This window comes from Athene noctua, chromosome Z, assembly GCF_965140245.1.
Source record: "Athene noctua chromosome Z, bAthNoc1.hap1.1, whole genome shotgun sequence".
Taxonomy (NCBI): domain Eukaryota; kingdom Metazoa; phylum Chordata; class Aves; order Strigiformes; family Strigidae; genus Athene; species Athene noctua.
Genome location: NC_134077.1, coordinates 15,684,366 through 15,705,361, shown reverse-complemented (window position 1 = coordinate 15,705,361; position 20,996 = coordinate 15,684,366). Strand labels below are relative to the sequence as shown.

Here is a 20,996-nt window from a genome sequence, read left to right as displayed (position 1 = left end):
GAAATACAAATGTATTTTGAAATACCCAAGCTTATTACAGCAACAGTACAAAAGAAATTCAGAGAACTCTCAAAAGTGATAGTGAAGCACTTTAGACATGAACTCCAGGCCAGAACTGACTCTACAAAACACAGATAGTGAATCAAATTTCCGCTTCACATGTTTTTGGTGGAGGCACAGGTGTTTGATAGTACAGGCAAATAATTTACCACTTCCTGGAATTTTGTCAAGTTGGGTGTACACTACTTTCATGATTTTTTCTAAGAAGATGCCACTGTCAAACTCTACAGAAGTCAAGTGGGTTTTGCCAGAGTTCGGGTCCAGCCTGAAAGATTCACCTGGCAGGACTAAGCACAGAGGTAGGTTTGCCAGCTTGAGCCCAGCCCTAGCACCCTGGTAACTCCCACAGCACACTGCAAGAAGCACCCCAGGGAGAGCTCAGGACTAGAGCACTGGATCATTGGACAAACATAGTATTGTCTGCTTAGTAAAAGCAAGGTTTAGACAGCACAAATGAAAGCATGGACACTGTTCTAATCACAGGCAGGAAAACATATTGCTCCCCTCTCAGGTCCCACTCACCGTCAACTTTCCTACATACACAGTTCCAAGTTGTTTTCTCTAATGGAGACTTTATATTCTAAACTATTCTAAAAAGCAAACATATACCCTTTTAGACAGCTCAGAAAAATCCCACATTTTCCTTGGGTCCTCTTCTTCCTCTTCTGCTCCTACTAGTCCCATCACAGCTGAGTTTCATTTCCCTGATCTGCCCACCAGCATTTAGAGACCTGGAACGTGCCCTGTTCCAGGAAATTTCAGTTGCTGACAGCAAGCCAACACATGGAGGTCACACTTAAAAAAAAATCTGCCTCATGTAAAAACAACGGATTAGTCTTCCCCCATCCTGAGCAGCACTGTTTATGTTTAGAATCCAAATAAAAACCCAAACCCTAGATTAACCATTATGCATTACACTAGAGTTAGGAAGTTGTTGGGTGTAGCTAGAAGAGGTAATTTCAAAACAGTGAATAAACATAGGATGATAACAGTTAAGTCAAGACTGATATTTGGATTTGGCAAGGCTGTGTAAGAAATTCAAATAAACACAGTACCAAGAAGGGGTTCTTTTATATACACAAGCACACAGAGATGCAACAACAATCTTCAACCTACAGCATTAGTACTGCTCTTATTCCACTTGCTGCTCAGGCTCTCAACCAGGAAGACTCAAAAAATTATTTCTGACTTACCAGACTTTATCACTGCATCTGTTGTATTTGAAGGAAATTTCTGCCAGTCCACACTACAGGGTTCAGACCCAGATGAATGACACCATTTTACTATGTAGCCACAGGTCATGTTGGGGTAAGAATTCCAAGAAATATAAATTCCATTCCCCATTGCCACAGCCCGATCTGTTTTGACATTGTCTGCAACAAAAGACGATACAAAAATCCATCAGAGAGCAGACACTTATCTGTACTTCAAGCTGGAAGAAAGCCTTCCAGCCACAGCACAAAGGTTTTATAAACTGAAGTCATTTCTAAGAACGAGAGGCGCGCTCCTGGTACTGTGAAATTTGAAGCAGTGCACTCAGCTATGCTTTCTGAAGTGCTGGAAATCAGACATAGCCTGCAGCAAATCCCTCAACCAGCCTTAAGTACGATGAGGAGAAGTGCTGCAGCTCAGGACTGGCTTAAAAAGCACTTTTTCAAGGTAAGGATTTACAGCTGATGTCAGGTTCAAATCTGACGACACCGATTTGGCAAGAGCCTCCAGCTATAAATTCCTGCTGTCATTTCATCAAACAGCTTGCTTTGTGCTTCTTTCAAAGTGTCTTGCTGTCACCTGTCCTAGCACAGAAAGCCATTTTTCACCAAGAATCAACAGCAAAAGTCAAGGCATTCGTGAACTTTACAGAGGCTCCAGTCTACCAAGGGTAAATAAAAAAACCACTCTGTCTTTAGTCTGTTTGTCTTGTTTCTTATTATCAAGGGTTTATCTGCCCTTGAAGTGATCAGATCTGGGAACGACTTCTGATTCCTGCAGCTTCCCTCCACGACTGTCCATCAGATGGGACCCTGCCGAGCTAAGGGATGTTTTCCAAAGGCCACCACAACAGCGGTGGCCCCACAACAGATCTGCAAAAACAATCTCAGGGTTTCAGTTTTTCCTTTTTTCAGTGTTCTCATTTATGCTCCCTATTGAGTCTATTATTTCATATTATTAAAACCATAAACTATGGAAGGCTGAAGGGCAAGGGCAGTTTTTAAGAATCACTGCTGTGAAAACTTTACTCTCACAGACGTGCTGTGAATGTCGAAGGACAGTCTATTTCTAAATAATCTTAACATACAGCTAAGTGTACAATCCTTTTCTAGCTTGCTCATGGCAAGAAAGATACACAATTTAAAAAAGCAAGTCAACTCCAGAAGTCTTTCAATTCCCTTCCCTAAAAAATTACTATGCATCCAGTGAAACTACACTTCCATGACGCAGGAAGAAAACATATTTCTAATTAGACTGCTTTAGCTTTCCTATTTACAGGAAAGACTTTTTACTGACAGCGAGCACATACTCTCTAAAAAATGCTTAAATACACCATACCCAAATTTATTTCCTGAGCCAGATGACTAGAAATTCACCTAGGGCAGTACTGCTCATTTTGGTATTTATAGCTGCAACTTGGACTAGTAGAAATAACTACCAGTACTACAGTACTGCTGGGGGGGGGGGGGGTGTCTGTAACAGACTGATTATATGCCCCAGCTCTGCAGAGAACTTTTCAGAGACAGTGACAAATTAATTAAGGCAGAGTACCCTTTGTTTGTGTTTTCAGTTTTTACAAAAGCTCAGCAAATCTCAAGCTTCAGAGCCACTGCTCTCTTATGGACATTAAAAGCACTTACAGACTGTACACAGGAAACAGCCAGAAGAGATGTTTGGGCAGAACTGTCATCCAGTTCAGTGCATGAGTCATCTTTCATGACTCCAGTCAGTGACTCAAATAATTCCTATACCAACTTGGGAGCAAATCTTCAATGAGTACAAGTTGGGTAACACCAAAGGCAACCTCAGACATCTGAGAGAAGGCTATAAATGAAAGCAAAGCTCCACTTGCCATCAGCTGTCCCACACCACAAATCTATTACAAGACACATCCCTGGCTCCCAGAGTCTTGTTCCTTCACTGCTGAAGGAGAGCTATTAAAGTATTTTCATTCATTCAGCTGTCCATATAATTACTTTTCCCTCCAAGGAGTAGACTAGGACTATACTTATAGGTATTGGTGTTTTGGAGAAGCACAAGAGCAAGAGTTTTCCTCTGCATAGAAGCAAACTTGTTTTTTCTCTCACTGTGAATCTTAGCCAAAGCACATTTCTTCCTACAAGAGATGGCCCTGCCTTGTCAGAAACTGAGTTGCAAGACAGGCAACTACAATACCTGTTCTCTGGGTGGGGAAGAAGAAGCAGCACCCTAAAGGCTCCTGGTAAACAAGCAGAGAGGGCCTTACTACATAAATCTGTCCCTCCTGCAGAGTATCAGCCAGACCTTGAGCTACAGGTTTGGGCTTTGGGAGATGACACTCTTCCTGACATGCAGAGAAGCATGGACTCTCAATTGCCACATGCAATATTATCTTCTTCCCAAGCTCAGTGTTAGGAGCAGAAAATCATTATCTGGCTCAGCTATTTTCATTTACAAAAGCCCGCAGCAAGGCTGGCAGTGCTTTAATTGAGAAGTTGAGAAGTCCTACCTCCTTTTCAAACACCAACTATTAGTACAAGGATGCCAACGCTTTACCAACCAGCACAATTAATATTCTCCTGCAGAGCTCAAAAGCACTGAACTGACAATTTTCCCCTGAAAAAGCCCCACAAAACCTTATTCTGATTCTCTTTAGCATGTAACATTTTTCAGCACCTAAACAAGAACACACAGAAATAAACTGAGCTCCCTAAATGTCAGAGATTGATGTTTTGATGCTCTAATGCTTTGAAGCCTTATCCTTGTTGTTCCTGGGAGGTCTCCAGAAAAGTGCAAATAGCTGCAGAGGTGGGGAAATAAACAGGAAACCAAAGACAAACAAACAAAGCATGTATCTATCTTATTTTTCAAAAAACAAACTCGCCCAGGTATTCCTCAAGCTTTGAAGGTGTTTAGCTCTTTGCTGGGAGCACTCACCACTTGGAAGTTCCACACTTGTTATCCTTGAAGGAGGTGATGAGCCTGCATGGTTTTTGGCTACAACACTAATTACACAGTCACTTTTCCCAAGTTTTATCTCAGTACTATTTGAGGGTTCAGTGACTTCTTTATGCTCCAGTGGTGTCTCCAGCAGGTAGCAGGACACTTCATGAGACACTATTTTTCCATTGGCTTCAGAAAGGGATAAAGGCTATGAACAGACAAAGAACACATTAAGACCAAAATGGAATACACAAAAAAAGACACAGGATAATATGAATTTAATGTCCTCATCTAGTCTGATGACTGTGTAGGACTATGAGATACTCAAGTGTGACTTTGAGAATTAACATGTATGCTCGTTAGTTATTAATTTTCATCTGGGATATATTAAAAATTTAATTCTTCATGTGAAATGCTTCTGAATTCAATCTTTAAAGTATAAAATGATAATAATATTCTCATTTGGGGAAAAATACTTGTCTTAATGGATGGTTCTATAAAAAGTTAAGAAAAGCAGTCTGATTTATTGACTATAAATTTCACTTATTGATAAATGTTTTCACAGAGTTAAAATTTTAAAATATCATATAATGTAAGTGTTCCATCTACCTTCCAGAAGATTTTTAGACTTTTTCCAGAAGGACTTTTCTCTCTCCAGATATCTGGCCCTCTTGCAGGAGCTAAGAAAAAAAAAAAAAAGAAAAAAAAAGAGGGTTTTTCCTTCCCCAAGTTGCACAGTAGACAATTTACCAGCTATTAAAAAGTTAGTTTTTTAGATGGCTGATTTTAAAATATATGGCTTCACAAGTTCAACATTTTATCATCAAAGAATTAAATAAACTTACGGGCTTCCAATGTTGTATGCTCCTCTATCCTGCTCCAGTCACTCCACCGCCAGAAGTGGTCAGCAGCCGAACACCGCACCCTGAACTGGTATTTGGTATATGCATGCAATGCGTTCAGCTGAGCTGTGTAAGTTGAGAATTCTCCACCAGGCATGGAGACGTTGTGCTGTTGATAATTTGCAGAAATTGACATGATATATATATATATATATATATTTTTTTTTTTTTTTTTGCTCCTAGGTTATGTTGAAAGTCAACACCTAAAAAGGTCATATTTTTCCCCAAGAATACCAACAGTGAAAAGAAGCTGCAGTCGAGTCCTACAAAAAAATTAATTAAAAAGGAAAGTATTTCCTACACAGTCACCCTAAACAAAGGTTAAACAAAGGTTTTCAGAGGTCTGCCAAAATAACGTCATATGTAGCACGGAAGTTGAAATATGACAGCAGGTAGAATCTTTGAGATACAATGCATGGAAAGGAGAGACAACATTGATGAGCCTTCAACAGTATGAGCTCTGCATACAACAGTGGGATGTTGCTTCCCATCTATCCCATACAGTTCTCTCTCCCATGAGCAGCAAAACTGCTCACATGAGGCAGGGCAGGATTTAATCTCTGGTATTCAGAGCCTGCACTTCCACCATGCACATGCACATCCAACTGAATGGACAGAGGCCTTTTTCCTGACACATGCACAGAAGCGTGCTGAAGACAGTCCATCTGAACAAGATGCTTACCACAAAGTCTTCTTCCTAGACAGTCCTTTTTCCTTTGAAAGATGCTATCCAAGTCCCACCCAGGTGATCTCTGTTCACAGCTCGTTTAACAGGACTAGTCTCTCCTATTACTCTTATAATAGTGTGAGTCTAGGAATTATTTCATTTTAATGACTAAAGCCTCAGACTATTTTTTACTGAATCTAATTATAACACATGTGCACCACAGCTGCCAAAAACTGGACTCCAAGTGACTTTAAAATGCAACTAATTGTGCATTTCTAAAGCCAAATGACAACTTGAAAAATATAAAAAAAGCCAACAATCTCTCATACAGATGAAAAAGCTTCTGAAAACATCCTCAAAATGCCATGTAAAACCCCATAACAATTTCACAGCTACTTTCATTTATTACAGAGAACTCTTGGAGGTTTTTTATTAAGCAACAAGAGACAACATAATGAGGCTATAAAAACCTCTACCAAGCTGTTTGCTGTATTTCAAAATATCAGTAGCTGCAGGCTACAGTGAATCAAACTACTGTGGCAGCATAAGACCTTACCATTTCCCACTGCCCCAGATGACTGACCTAGTAGCAGAGTTCACAAGCAAGTGCGTGGCCCAGGCTTCAAGCAGCGGAACTGGCTAGACAGAACTGTGCAAAACTACTTTTTTAGCAGTTTAACTTAGCTTGGGGTGGGTGACGCTTGGCTGCTTGTTTCCCCTGATGACTGCTCCAAAAGCAGTAACTGTTGGGAGCAGAGAAATGCAGATAAATGGGGATGATGGTATCTCATACCATCTTTAGATGGTATCGAAAAGCCAGCCCCTTCTCCTGTTAATTCCAAAGATATCTATGATTTTCTTTGCAGTACCTAATCTCTGGGTACTACGTAACACATGTCATTACAGAGAAATATAAAAAGTTAAGGTTTTCACACTCATTAAGTTCTTTGAAAGTATTTCAAAAATACTCTTACAGAGCATGTATTAACTACTACCCTATTATTTTAGAGGCAATGTATGTAATGATTACCTTCTGTCTTAGCTGCGTAACTTCTGTGACTTGAGTGACTTTACTCAATGATGTGCCCAATAGCTCTGCCCAACAGGCAAACTAAATGCAGTGGGTAATAGAATACTGCTAAAAATCAAATAAGAATCGTAAAAAGAAGCCTCTAAGGTTAACATGCTCAGATTACAAATTCAGGCTCTGTGCACCAAGACCTGATAATTCAGCATGGGCTTACTCAAACTCCTTCTGAATGTGCAAACAGAATTCAGGGCTGAATCTCAGGCCAACCGAACATCCAGTTCTGCCATTCACCAGATCACCCCCACACTAAGTTAGGCAGTATGGAAGTAGACGATGTACTCCCACCACCTACACTCAGCATCTGATGCTGGTGTCTAAACTAGTATTCTAAGCTCTTCAGACAGTCAACAGAGTAAATATGCAGCTCCAGTCCATGATGCGGAGCACTACTCTGCTGGGCAGCAGCTGGAAGCCTGAACGCCAGAAAATCTGAACCCCACCAAGAAGTACCACCTTTTCTCCAGCTGCAGAGGTTTTCACTGGGGATCACCTACTGATACACCCAGTGGGAGAATCCTTCCCTATCCTGTCTCTACATCACTGACATACAAGCAGGTTTAGCAGCTCCCTGTCACAGCCACATGCATGGCAATTGCTGACAGCAAGCAAATTAACTGTTCTCTGAGGGAAAGGAAAAAAAAAAAAACAAAAAAAGAGAGAAAGAAATTCAACTACAGACTGCAAAAGGCAATGTGAAACAACAACTGTGGAAGTCCACAGAGCAGCAGTGCATCCTGGAACTGTGTGTGTTAATACCGTTTGTGCCAGGAAGGACAAAGCACACAGCGTGTTACCTAAAGGGTCATCATACAGCACCATGGACCCTCTCCAAGTACCAAATACCATGGTGCATAATTCCATCCTCCCCTAAATTTTTTAAAACCAACCAAAAAAAAACCAAACAACAAAGCAGGCAACAACAGAGATGAGCAGAACTTCTTCTGATTTTAGTAGATGAACTACTAGTCATTACTACATCAATCATTTAATAAGATGATCAGAATAAAGCTCTTGGAGAGAAAAGAATTTGAAATGTGATTAGCTCAGTGAAAAAGATCTACATTTGAGTAAAAAAAAAATCCACTAAAAGCAACACTTACCAATCTTCGCTCAGAGTGACCACAGCTAACTTCAATTTGACACAGAAGCCTGATCTCAGCAAAGCTGCCATTTATAAACCAGTGCAGATGGACACTTGTAGAGCTGTTCCCAGAAACAGTTAACTTTTCTGGAGCTTTGGGATGAACTTAAAAAATAAAGAAAAAGAAACCCTCAGTTCCAAGAAAAATCATTCATTTTAATTCAGAAAAATCTGATTTTAAAAGATCAAAGAGAATCAGAAGGATACATAAGTGATCCAATCAGCAACTAGGACAGCTGGTGCTGGGGAGGCACCTGTAAGCAGTCTCATTCCTGATGCTCTTCTCAGCTATCAAACACGGAAACAAATTTAATTAAGGTTAAGCATACTGGCACATGTGATTAGAAGTTGGAGACACAGAAAAATTTCCCCTCCTACTGACTTTATCAAAAAAGCAAAACACAAGGTATTTCAGAGGACCACAGTGACAGATGAAATTCACTCAACTTTGTTTACCTTCCTGGAACTTTTTGAGTTAAAACTTAAAATCGACAGACTAGGACAGGGTAGGACTCATACATGACTTCTCCCTTTCCAAAACTCCCTTTGTGTAATTTTTCAATATTCAGTGCTACTATTCATAGCTATCAGAGAAAAAAATCTCTACTGTTGGAATTGGTCCAGTTACCCTTAAGGAAATATGTACTCTGTGTTGGGAATTAAGTGGACAGTGAGGGAAAGAAAGGAAAGGAAACAGATAGGAAATAGCAGTCGTATCGATCAGGTACAAAACAGCCCAGCTTATAATTGAGAGAAACAAATTATGCTTTTCTAGGACCTGCCAATTTACTCTGACAATTCTAATCTCAGGCTAGTTGAACTGGGACATTGACAAAAAACCCACACCGTCTTCATGTTTAAATTCAGCTTTTCACAGAGAATGGCAGGATGCTGTAACCATTAGGAACCCCTGAATCCCCAGCTGTGGTTGTGGAGGCAGATGGAAAAGGATGGGGATGACAGCACTAGAAGGGTGATCATTTTCTCCCTTTCCTTGCATAAACTGAAGGTCTAATGAAATAAGTTACTTCTTTCTACAAACCACAACAGCAGATCATCATGGCTATTACCAATAGCAGGTAATACTCCTGCTATTACCTTTTACCTTTTAGTGATACTTGTTTTATGCTCCAAATCCTGCTGTTGTAAAACTACATAATATTTTGCTCTATAAGCAGACACTGAAATACAGGGTCACTTACAGTTCACAAAGTTACACCTAAATTTTAATTGCTGATGTGTAATAGAATATGAAGTAATACATAAACAGTAGCTGGCTAATTATGAGATCGCAAGTGGCATTTATGCACACCGCAGTGTATCCAGCCTGGTAGCACTGCTGTTGAGAACTGGCATCTCCCTGCACACCTAATTGTTGCCTCAGGACATGTCCTAAGCTGTTTTTTTTTCAGATGCAAATTATTGAACACAGTAAAACACTGGTGACAGTAGAACAAAATGACGAGTATACCGCGTCAGAGTTCTTCAAACTCCAAACAAATTGTTAGCATGCAGCAAATGTATCTTTTTGCCTCTGTAATTCTTAAGTACTTACCTCTTCGAGTTAAATCAACCAAAAGCAATGACTCTGTTTGCCCAATAGGATTGGAGACACCTAATACAAAATCATAGGTTTTTTGATCAGCCAGTACTGGAAAGCCACAGACACGCTCTCTGTTCATTTCATTGACTTCACATGAGACATTTTTACCAGATATTCTACAAAGTAAAAAGGGGGGAGAAACAAGTTTTGAATAAAATAATTTCTAGCAAGAGTCAGAAGTCTAGACTGAAAATACAGTAGAGAATGATGGGTTCACTGACACATGCCTTAACAGAATTATTTGATTGCGGAGGCATATCTAACACCATAATGCAGGTTAAAGTGGCATTAGTCATGACTTGCCCTGTTCTCATATGAAAGTCTCCTCTTCCACTAGCATAACATTTCCATCCTCTCACTTTTCAAAAGCCTGGAAAACAGGTTGGTCCTGTAAAACCACCTCACAAGTCACAACTAAGATTCTGATTTAAAGTATCTTTGTTCAGATCAGCATATATTTGCATTTAAAGCACGTTCTTAATTGCTTTCTGAACTAGGGAGATGCAACATACATTACATCTTTCTATCAACCCTGTCAAATCTAAACTAAGGTTTGTTAGCTGGGATACATCCACTAGTCCCAACTGTTTTGAAATCAAAAGCAGGAGAAGCAATCTGGTAACAGGCAACACCAGAGCTACATCTTTAGGGGTAAAATCTAAAGTGAGTATCTGCATGTATGTATATATATATATAGAAGCTGCTTTAATTACAGTACGTGTAAACCTCTCATTCAGCAGCACGTTTCATTTTTTCCATTGGACATTTTTACTGAATTCTAGCTGAACTCTGAGTTCTTTCCACACCATACTCTCTATGTCAATAGCTCAGTGTGGGTTGAGAACAAAGATGCGAATATTTACCCTGAAATGCATCACATTAATCTCCTCACAGGTTTGGGCTGAGCGAAACAAGTCTGAACTACACTTCTGTTCATGAGCTGAATACGGGCAGCCAGTGACTGAAGCTCCTTTCCCCTGAATACCTGCCTCATTTTGTCCACCTCTTTACACCCTACTCAACGACTACTTTAGCCCTAGCATTCTGAATGACATCTGTGACCAAAACCCAATCCTCATTGCCTCTGACTTGCTTCAAAGCCACCGTAAGACTCCATTTCCCATCAGTTTGTGTGACTCAGGCCTCTCCTGGCTCCTTTCCCCGACTACTCCTTTGGCATTCGAGGGGAGCCTCCTCACCACGGGAATTTTTTTAACTCCTCACTAAGGTCTAATCATAACTACCAAGGAATCCCATTTACAAGTGCTATTCCAAACCAACATTTTTTCACTTTTAAGCCTTTACATGGCATACAGTGTAAAATAAACTAGTGGGATACCAGCCTTCACTTCTTTCTGTGGATGATGCCAATGTAATTTGTCCCTTTCAATGTTTTCCAGGTGACATGCACTTTGCCTGCTATATACCACCTAATTCTTAATGCTGGGAGGAGAATGGATAGCTTATAGTTGATTGCTATTTTCCCTAGTAGCACTGGGGAAATGCCTCATGGCCTGTCTTAGGACTGTTCCTCAGTGAGTTTCTGTCATCCTGCACAGCAGAAGCTCAGTAAATGTCAGACTGATGATCTGACACAGGTTGCATATAAAAATTTTAAAAATTAGTGAGTGACTCCTACTATCTACCTATATTTTCATATTGGTCTTATCTACATGTTGGCAGCAGCCTGCCACCATGAGCTTTTTTATTTTCTAATGGTTTATAATGGTATGTGTCTTTGGGAAAAGTCATCCTTAATTCCCATGGGAATTTTGCAGAGCTAGACAAGGGTTCTCCAAATTTAGCTTACTTTCAACTTCCACAAACTCTTGAAAAGTATTTTAGGCCCTAACAATGGAGACTATCTCATTTACATAGGCATTGTGCAGTTCGTCACAGGCAGCAATGGTTATATTCCAATTCTACCCTTTTACTCCTTTTAGTGTTGAATTGTTTTACCTTTCAAATAAACTGTACTTGGTTCTTCGCTTTCCGTATAGTCCACTAGGTCTGCCTGGTTTCCAGGTGCATTTTATTTTCAGGAAGTTGGATGTTTCACAGCTGAGGTTTTGGGGAGTATCAGGGGCATCTGCAGCATGAAAGGAAACCAAAACAGTTAGCCAATGTTTTGCCATCCTGGAGTGACAGCTGGGCTGCTAGCTTCCTGAAAGCCTCACTATTCATTTTGCTGTGTCTAGATTGTGTGCTTCACAAATACATGGTAACAGTTACACTCCAACCATATAAATAAAAAAATCCCAATAAAACAGATGAATAATTATTATCAGCACCATCTGACTAACACTTGACTAGAGGCTTCTAAGTGGGTGGGTAATCTGGTAAATCACATGCAAGTATGTTCACAAGCTCCAGGCTCTGACCTGGAAGTGTTTCACTGAAACTGCCAAGACTTTTCCAACATTCTGAGCATCAGTTTAGCCACAGAGCAATGTAGGAGTGCTGTTGGCTGTGCGTCACATTTTCTTATGTGCCAGCCCCACCGCTGCTTTGAATTCTTCAAGCAAGTCGTGTCAAGAAGATGTTCCCTTTAGCATGAATTCCACACTGAATTTGAAAATTAAAGCAAGCCCTGAATGGCTCATCCTCTTCACTGTTGCTTTGGAAGCGCCTATCTTTTTCTTTTAAAGCTTGTTCTTTGCTCCCATACTAAAATGGTCTTTAGTGCCTTCCTGGAGAAGATGTGCAGTGGTCCAAACAGAGAGGGTTCATATTAACATGAAACTAAGCAGAGCACTTATTTCAAGCCTCATACACTCCTCTCCAAAAGGTAGTACAATAATATCCACGTAGCTGCCCCAGAGAAGGGGCACTAACACAAGAAGCCAACAGTGGCAGGCTTAGTTCAGATTATAAGCAGTAGGCTAAAAAGAACACTTATTTTGCCAGACCTAGGCTTAACCAAGGTGGTGTACATACACATTTACTTCCTTGACCTTTGCTTCCCCAAATGTCTGTCATCATCAAAAATATCATAAGAATTCCTCTTCCTTCCCACTAAGTAGGTACCAAAAGAAGAAACACTGGCAGGTAACAGACTTTACCACATCCCAGATCTTCAAAACACACAGTATGGGAAAAACCTATGGTATTATCACAGCCTTTGTCCCTGAACCACTGACTTATTTACCTAGAAGATTCCCCCCACAAAAGCAAATACTGCACAAATAATGTAAAAATGGCATCTCACTGAAAAGTCATAAAAGGTTTGATTCTGTTCTGCATTTGCTATTACATATTTAATACACAAAGTCAATGACAAGAGGCACAGGCTGGAGCTGGGAACACACTTTCAAAATTAGTCCAGTCTCTTCTCTCATTTCCCTCAACCCCAAAGACCCAAAGTTCAAAGGCTGGCATTTGTAATGGGAAACAGGATTCTAATGGGCAGCTATTGGAAGATGACAACTCTCAAAACCCCTGTGGGAAAAACACACAAAGCTCTTAAGTGACCAATTATGGAAAAGAAGAACCAGGTACTTTCAGCAGTTTGTTTTAAGAAGTATCTGTATATGGAAGAGATTTCTGAAGCTAGCATGGTTACACAGAGAAGATACACGATGATTCAGTATCTTTGAAGAAAATACTAAAAGCATGTTTAGAAGATTTCCTAGGAAAGATGAAATGTCAGATGGGTTCCTTTGCTGTAATTAGCTCCTAGAGAGCTACAGCCCTAGATGAGCATCTGTTGTTGTTGCAAGTCTGTTTCATTGTCTTCATTTGACTGGTTGGTAAATGCATGTTTTCACTTACAATTCTTGCTCTCACTTTCATCTTGTCATGTACCAAACTAGAATAGATATAAACCTAAACTGATAGAGACTAGGGATGAATCTTCATATGGCAATAAACTACTAAGTATTCCAGTTCATGAAGAAGTGTCTTAGAAAAAGAGATCAAGGACAGAAGCACTGGGCCAGGCTGTAAGAGAAGAGGGCTTACATGTGTACCTCCTCAACCTCCCAGCCTTAGTGTCTTCTCCATGGGCTGGAGTTTCCACAGTGAAACCAAACAAGTACAATTCCAGTTCATCCTCAAAAACCAAAGGGCAGGGGAAAAAAAAGCCACAATAGTGTTTGTTTCTTAGCAGAGCCCTAAGAGACTTAAAAATATTTATTTTACTAATGTTAGTAAATATAATGATACATACACCCTACGAACAAGACAGTTCCATCCATGTCATCTTCAGACAGTCTGCACACTACATTTGTCCCACTGGTATCTGAAGCACTGGCATTCAACACTCTGATTGCACTGCTCCGACTGCTCAGACGTATCATTGGGTATATTTCTGGTCCATACGTCATCCGCTGTATCTGCTGTCCTTTTTCATGGACACAACAAATTGTCACATCTGAACCTACTGCCACCACAGTGTCCTGAGGATATACTCCACTCCCATTTGGCTCAGTATCTTTTCCTAGCAGAGAAGGAAGAACATAAAAAAGCCACACAAACAATTTGCTATAAACATGGTGCTGATCAGCTAAAACATGACTGAGGAGCACTCCAATGCATACAAATCAATGTTTATTAGGATTCACTAACTAATGATTGCATTATTTCTCTTATCAAAACACCCCCAGAAGCAGTAGCCCATCACTGCCTAATGCTTTTCCTCTGATTTTGGCTTAGTTTTCAGAAAGCAATCAAAGTTCATGTAGTGGCAAGGGAACAAACATACCAGGGATCTCTTCTATTGGGCTCCAGTCACTCCAATCCTTGGGGCCAACAAACTGTGTTACATTAATATAACAGCGAATCTTCACATAGTGCGATGTACACTCTAATGGCATATCTGATGTCCAGTTCCAAGAAAGAATCATGTCTTCATGAGTCAGTTTTGAATAGTAAGTTACCTACAGAGTTTTCAAAAAAAAAAAAACAAACCAAGAGAGTGTGTACAACCACCTGTTAGTAATGACATAATCTCACAGGTGTCAACACTATTGCAAATTAAGTGAAGTAAATCATAAAATCCTGATAGGTTGTCTCATCTAACTTTCAGCTGTGTTGTGAATTTACTTGGACAAAAGCCAAAGATGCTAAACAGCCCACCAGCCAGGTAGACTGACAGCCAGAAATACCAGAGGGCGGACATTTGAGGGAGAGCAGGAAGCTCGCCAAGCATTTCAAAAGGTATACACCACATCCCAGGATCCTGGGCCTCTCCCAGTCAGGGAAATGTTCCAACTTTTCCAAAATTAAACTCTTCTAATATTAGTCCCAGGCTGCACATTTTATCTTTTCTCCATTCCTAAAAATTATAGAACAGAGCTACAAATTGGCCTGGAATAGCTGTGGTTGCAAAAAAAAAAATAAAAAAAGGAAAACTGAACATTCAAAGACCACCAAGACTTGAGACACTGTTGGAGAAGTAAAGCGGAGATAATGGTGTAAAGTACCTGCCAAATTCATAAGCCAGTTCTAATTAAAACCAACCAACAACTGTACCAGATTAAAAGAAAAAATAAAAATGCTGTAACTGTGAATAAGTACTGATAGTACAGTATCCAGTGTCCTCATAACTCTGAAACTTAGCAAGAAGTTACCTACCAGAAGCATGACTACACTCAGGTTCTGTAAAGCTCTAAAGTCTTCATTATTCTCAGCTTTCTTCCGATGACCTCCCAGGATATTACCAAGAGCAAAAATTTTCACAAAGGAAAAAAAAGGACTTACTTGTGTGACTTTTTCCATTGCTTCTTTACGGAGTATCTGAATCTGCCAAAACGCATCCAGTCCATATAGGAAGACTGATCCATTGTCACTCCACTTCAGATTTAATGTGGAAGTTGAAAAGTCAGGTGTTAAACTAAGAATGTGTGGAGTGAGAGGAACAAACGCTTGAAAAAGAGAGGGGGAAAAAAGCCATATCCAAGTCATTAGTCAGCAACCAACTCTACAGGTGTTTAAGACCCACATCTCTCTGCTCTGCACTGGCTAGTAGCCATACAAACATGTATCTCAACCTCTGTAATAAGAACAAGATGGGCTCTGTCATTACTTGAGCATGAAAGTTCCCAGGAAAGCACAGGTGCTGATGAGTCACCAGGCAGCATTTTCTTTTAACATCTCAGCATGCAGATGTGTGAGTAACTGATCATGAACATGACTCTTCAAAATGCATAGTAAGGAAGACATCATGTCTTTCACAACCTTCATTTAATGCCTGAGAGATAAAGGAAACATGGCAACAGTCTTTGAAGTGTACATGAGAACACATCTAGGGAGGATGATGGAAAAAAACCCCAAAGGAAGAAGTGGGTTTTGGACACCAGCAGGGAAGAGGGGACTGGGAACAACAGCAAGAGAGGGAGAAAGGAGAACAGAATCACAGGATGGAAGAAGCTCACATGAGATTCTGAAGAGGATCATGGTGAATGCAATTTTACCCTAGAAGAAATATTAAAGGCGTGACATGGTGATGGGGACAGGACAGGGAGATTATAGTGAAGTACCTCTTCTATGAATGGGTGGTAGTGAAGCAAGAGGTTGAGAAGCAGGCAGCGATTATGGTAGTACAAGAGTTATGGCAGTTCCCTGGGCCTAGTGCAGGATCAATCCTGTTTTTAAAACATGTCATTTACCCACTTGTCCTGGCCAAGGCTCTGAGAGCCTGCAAAGTGTTCAGCCCAGTCAACACACTATCCAGGATAACCTGTGATGAACCTGAGAGACTCATCCTGCTTGGAGTCAGCAAGATACTGGAGAACCCGGAGTGTTGCCCACATATTTTTGTGTTTTGTTAAAATTGTCGAGCTGCAATCAACTGAAAACTGAGCCATGGATAAGAAATGCTATTGACTTTAGAATTTGACTGCACTACAGGAATAAGCATGCAAACCAAACCCAAAGACTAAATTATGAGCAAGTGTGGCAGATGGAGTCAATGTCATCTTCAGCTTACAACTTCATCCTTTGGGGGGAAGGAATTGGGAAAAAGTCTAATTTATCTATAACTCAGCGTGATGCAGCCTACCTCCCAAGCACAAACATATTTGCTCAGTTTCATATACATTTGAACAGAATGGGTAACCTGGGCATATATTAAGACAATCTGATCTTGTAGAGAGTGACATATAACTTCCCTTAAAATATTGTGAAACTGACGGTATAAACCAATTCATTCTGTAGTTATTCAGCATTTAAAATGGGAGAACAGGCACTAGGAAGTTTATTCTGCCTTTCTCAAGCCAAGTCTGACCAAATGCACTTTCTGCTCCATGCAGGTACCTCAGTATGCAAATTAGGTACTTTTTTACAAATCCTTCCTAATTTACAATTAGGAAACAAAAAGACCAAGAGTGATTAGGGGGATGTAACAGTGTTGTACTTCTTTTTCTTCCTCACATCCTACCCTTGATTCCTCTGCTATGACAAAAGGGGGTTTCTTTACCCTGAAGGGGGAAGACGATACAACCTATTATGTATGGTAGATTCACATGGACTCAGCACATCATTTTATATACAGGAACACTGCCAAAGAAAACTGCAAGCATATACACTTCTGGAGCATCATTAATCACAGTATAAAGGCCTACATACATAAAACCTGATACTTACAGATGTCTTTCTTGTGAATTTCAAATTCTTTGGTAACAAAAGCAGCTCCAGAAATGCTATTTGTGGTTATTGTCATGGTGCTGGAGCTCTCTGGGACTGGAATCTCGACCTTTTTCTCCTTAGTTTTAAAACACACTGGAGGGGGGAGGTCACTGAAAAAGCAGAGGGGATTAAGCAGGTATTTCAGCTGATAGGAAGCTAAGGCAAGTTAAGTCCTATTCCTAGGACACTAATAAAACACAAATCCTCTGTAAAACAGAGAGTTGCATATCAAGTTTTGAAGAAGTAAGACTTCCATGGGCTTTGGTTAGTATCAGATTAACAGGCAAAACACTTTTATCATGGTGATAGGCTGTGCACTACTTCTATAATGCAGCTACCTAGTTGTTAAAAGAACACTTTAAAGTGAAAACCTTAATTTTTAACCAAAAGACATCTACAGTCACCATGAATCAATATTTCAAAATAAGCAAAATAAAAAAACCCAAAAACTCAATCTTCACTTCCCTTTATGTTTTCTGACTCCCTCTCCCTACATTTCTTCTCAAAGTGACTGCATAACGGTGCAAAGAACAGGTTTACCCATCTGTGTCCCCATCTTAGAACAAATCTTTTAGCTCCCTTCAGCTGCTCAGATTGCAGAGAAAAGCAGAGAGCAGGGGAGAGAACTGCTAAAATCCCAGATGGAAACACAGTCTCTGCATAATGTTTGTGCAGTGCTCAGCACAATGTGATCTGGCCTTTGTCTGGAGTTGTAGATACATACAGGAAACAATAATGGATGGGTCAAGTCCCTTTGCTCATTATCACTGATATGTAACTAGAAAGACAAAAAGTTTGGAAAAATCCAGATCTTCCTCTTGGGATAATGATGGGAGGAAGGAAAGCAAAGAGAACAATGCCAGGCTTCCTGCTGAGGGACTGTTACTCACTTATGAACTGGAACAGGACCCTGGAGCTCCCATCAACTGGAGTCAAGGGCTTGGGTTGAGCTTTTAAGATTCATGCAAGACTCTGGGCTAGTGGAGGCCAGCTGAGCCTTAAGCGCTCAGAATGGTATTCCTCTTCTGTACTGAAATAATATTAGAGGATATTTGGGCAACTGAAAAACAAAATCTTTCCCCCAGGGAGGTCTGCATTAAGCTCAGCACTCAGCCTCTCTGCTTCAGGGACCCAAGACTGTCGTGCTTTGCTAAGGAGAAACAGCAGCAGCTACACGATTGTTCTTGTTTAGAGGGCAGTACCTCATGAACTCTACACTCCTGAACTCTGGCCATAATGTCACATATATGCATTGTTTTTGTACAGAAATGATAGCTGGCAATGCAAAATGTATAAGTAGACACAGAAAATCAAACATGTAGGTGGAAGAAGTGCAGCCAAGCCCTGGGACCCCAAGGACAAATCTGGGCTGCCTGAAGAATTTACAGGAAAAAAGACAGTACAAATATCTGGATTGGGGGCAGGATCAAGATGCAAAAAGGATTTGAACTCATCCCTAGCACATGATAAGCATTTGGCAGACCCACAGCATGAGGAATTGAACATGTAGTTCTCATTAGTGAAAAAAACCACTGAAGATTTAAGTTTTTTTTTAATGTTTCTCAAAATTTTCAACTTGCATTCACTTTGGAAAAGCTATTGTAATTGTGGCATAAATTTTACATTTCCTCTAATATAATGCTCTCCAGACAGCTTAAAATTTATAAACGTTATAAGACAGCCACCAAGAGATTTTTCAGGTTTTTCCACATGTGAAACTCAACACTTAGGTCACATATTCTACCACTTTGGCCCATAACATCAGGATTCACTTCTTCCAACTATCATTTCCTTTTGGATTGAACCTGGTATAAAGATGTCCCTTATGAAAACTCTGAGCAAGGGCTAGGCAGACACACAGAGAAGTCTGAGTAAACTAGAGCATCTTCCAGTCCTTTGAAGAGAGCAAGCAGATATTGGCAGCAGAATTGTTAGCATGAAACAAGACTTTGCCAGAAACCCCACCACTGCCTGAGTTAACAGTGCCTGGATGGAGCACCACCCAAGGAAAACTGATGGGGAGATGCTGGGAAACAACAGCATCACAAATTCCATGGGCAGTGACCGAGGAATAACTATACTTTCATGAAACTTTGGTAGTTTTCAACCAGGTATGCATGGGACTTACTTGGTAGTGTAGCAAATGTCAGTTTGTCCATGTCTTCCTTTAGAAAAGACATCCCAAGTACAGATCATTTTACGTAAATTGTGCGTTATACATTTCAAATTCTGGGGGTGCCCCAGAGATCCTGAAATCATATAAGAAATACAGTCACAAACTTTAGGTCAAAAAAGACCAACTGTAAAACAATTTCTGTTGTTCACATCTATGGCCACTCTTTTTACATTTTTATTGCACACATGTCTGGCCAGTATTTTAGAACTGCTGAATGGCTTGTGTGCCAGATTACAGACAGCCACAGACCGAAAGATTTCTAGAAGTGTCTAAAATATGGGTTTATACTTGTGTGCAACAATGCAGGCAGATGTCTCTTTCCACAATACCCCTTCCTAGCCCAGACTAATAAGCAGGCTTTGGGCCAATGGCAAAACCGCAAGCTTTGATGATAAACTTAATGAGGTTTTTGCTCTCCTCCACTGTCCCACATGGAGGGCAATTAATGATAGAAAGGTAATTAATGATAATGTATGAAATTGTCGCAGACATCAGACATATACAGCAAGAAGGTTTCAGTGTGGACATTTACACCAACTGCATAGACAGACTCCCACCGTTCATTTTGGAGAATTTAACACGTGATTTTGTACTGATTTACAAGATGCTGCTGGGTGCTGGAAAGCAGAGACCAGGCCTGCTAGTACCTTCATCCCTAAGGTAGTGTGTGACCACAGACCTGACAGGTTTTGAACATAAATACAGTAGGAAAGCAATGTAATTAAATGGTGTCAGTACAGAAGCTGCAAAGAAAAAGTAATTAGTGAATTACATTGCAATGAACTCACCTGTCTCTTGGCCATATATTAAGCTTCTTAAACATAAAATAGCTATTGCGAAAAGGCAGCGAATGCTTGAATTCTTCCACATTCTTCTCCTGTTTGTTTTCAGGACAGCAGCTTCAAGCAGGAATAAAGGTCATCTTACAACAAGCTGGTCAGTTCTAAAATTAAAAACAAAAACAAAAAACTCCCTTGAAATTCCAGAGCTGGTACTCCAGAAATGCCACTCTTTGTTCCATCTACTTTTCTTCTTCAGTGCTGCTCCCAGGTGTAGCAACTCCTTTTTTTCATTGTCTGGCAAGCAAACCTTTTCACTGTCCCAACCATTCCCTGATGCATATGTTTTCAGCAAGACATTTCAAACATGACCTGAAGAATCACAGACATATAAACTCAACTGTCCATAGGCTTCATTCACGACTGTCTAAGGCCAGAACAGAATAGGCATGGCAGGGTATTCCACCAGAACACGTCTCTTCATCTTAGATGAAATGTCACATTCACCAAGTGTCTTGTATACTGTGAACAGAAATGTGCCCTGCTTCGGATATGGGTTTAAGGGGACAGAAGAGCCCGTCTGTTTTCCTCTCCCCTATGCTCACTTTTCATATTGTTGATAATCAAAGCTAGGGGATGCCTGAGCCACTGCAAAATCGATCTGATCAGTGGTTCTATACAGTGTAAAGTAATAATGTCTGGAGGAAAAAAACGAGAGCCATTTCTCTATCAACTGGTTAACTTGTAGCTGTAAATACTGGACTTAAGGTAAAAATTATCTAGAATATTACATTTAATGAGTTCTTTGAAGATTAATG

General features: G+C 40.3%; 1 protein-coding gene across 5 annotated transcripts in view; it reads right to left on the bottom strand.

Annotated features, from left to right (window-relative positions):
* Nucleotides 1-20,996, bottom strand: part of LOC141973912 (leukemia inhibitory factor receptor-like) — a 135,821-nt gene that overhangs the window by 12,994 nt on the left and 101,831 nt on the right. For all 5 annotated transcript variants that reach the window (XM_074932909.1, XM_074932912.1, XM_074932908.1 and 2 more), the window contains exons 2-14: nucleotides 20,188-20,342; nucleotides 19,352-19,472; nucleotides 17,182-17,333; nucleotides 15,298-15,461; nucleotides 14,300-14,474; nucleotides 13,766-14,035; nucleotides 11,557-11,686; nucleotides 9,550-9,713; nucleotides 7,954-8,099; nucleotides 5,040-5,205; nucleotides 4,804-4,874; nucleotides 4,189-4,402; nucleotides 1,254-1,433 (exon numbers count right to left, since the gene is read on the bottom strand). In XM_074932909.1, coding sequence (XP_074789010.1) covers nucleotides 1,254-1,433; nucleotides 4,189-4,402; nucleotides 4,804-4,874; nucleotides 5,040-5,205; nucleotides 7,954-8,099; nucleotides 9,550-9,713; nucleotides 11,557-11,686; nucleotides 13,766-14,035; nucleotides 14,300-14,474; nucleotides 15,298-15,461; nucleotides 17,182-17,333; nucleotides 19,352-19,472; nucleotides 20,188-20,269 — 2,035 coding nt within the window. In that variant the 5' untranslated portion in view covers nucleotides 20,270-20,342. The remainder of the gene's footprint in view (nucleotides 1-1,253; nucleotides 1,434-4,188; nucleotides 4,403-4,803; nucleotides 4,875-5,039; nucleotides 5,206-7,953; nucleotides 8,100-9,549; nucleotides 9,714-11,556; nucleotides 11,687-13,765; nucleotides 14,036-14,299; nucleotides 14,475-15,297; nucleotides 15,462-17,181; nucleotides 17,334-19,351; nucleotides 19,473-20,187; nucleotides 20,343-20,996) is intronic.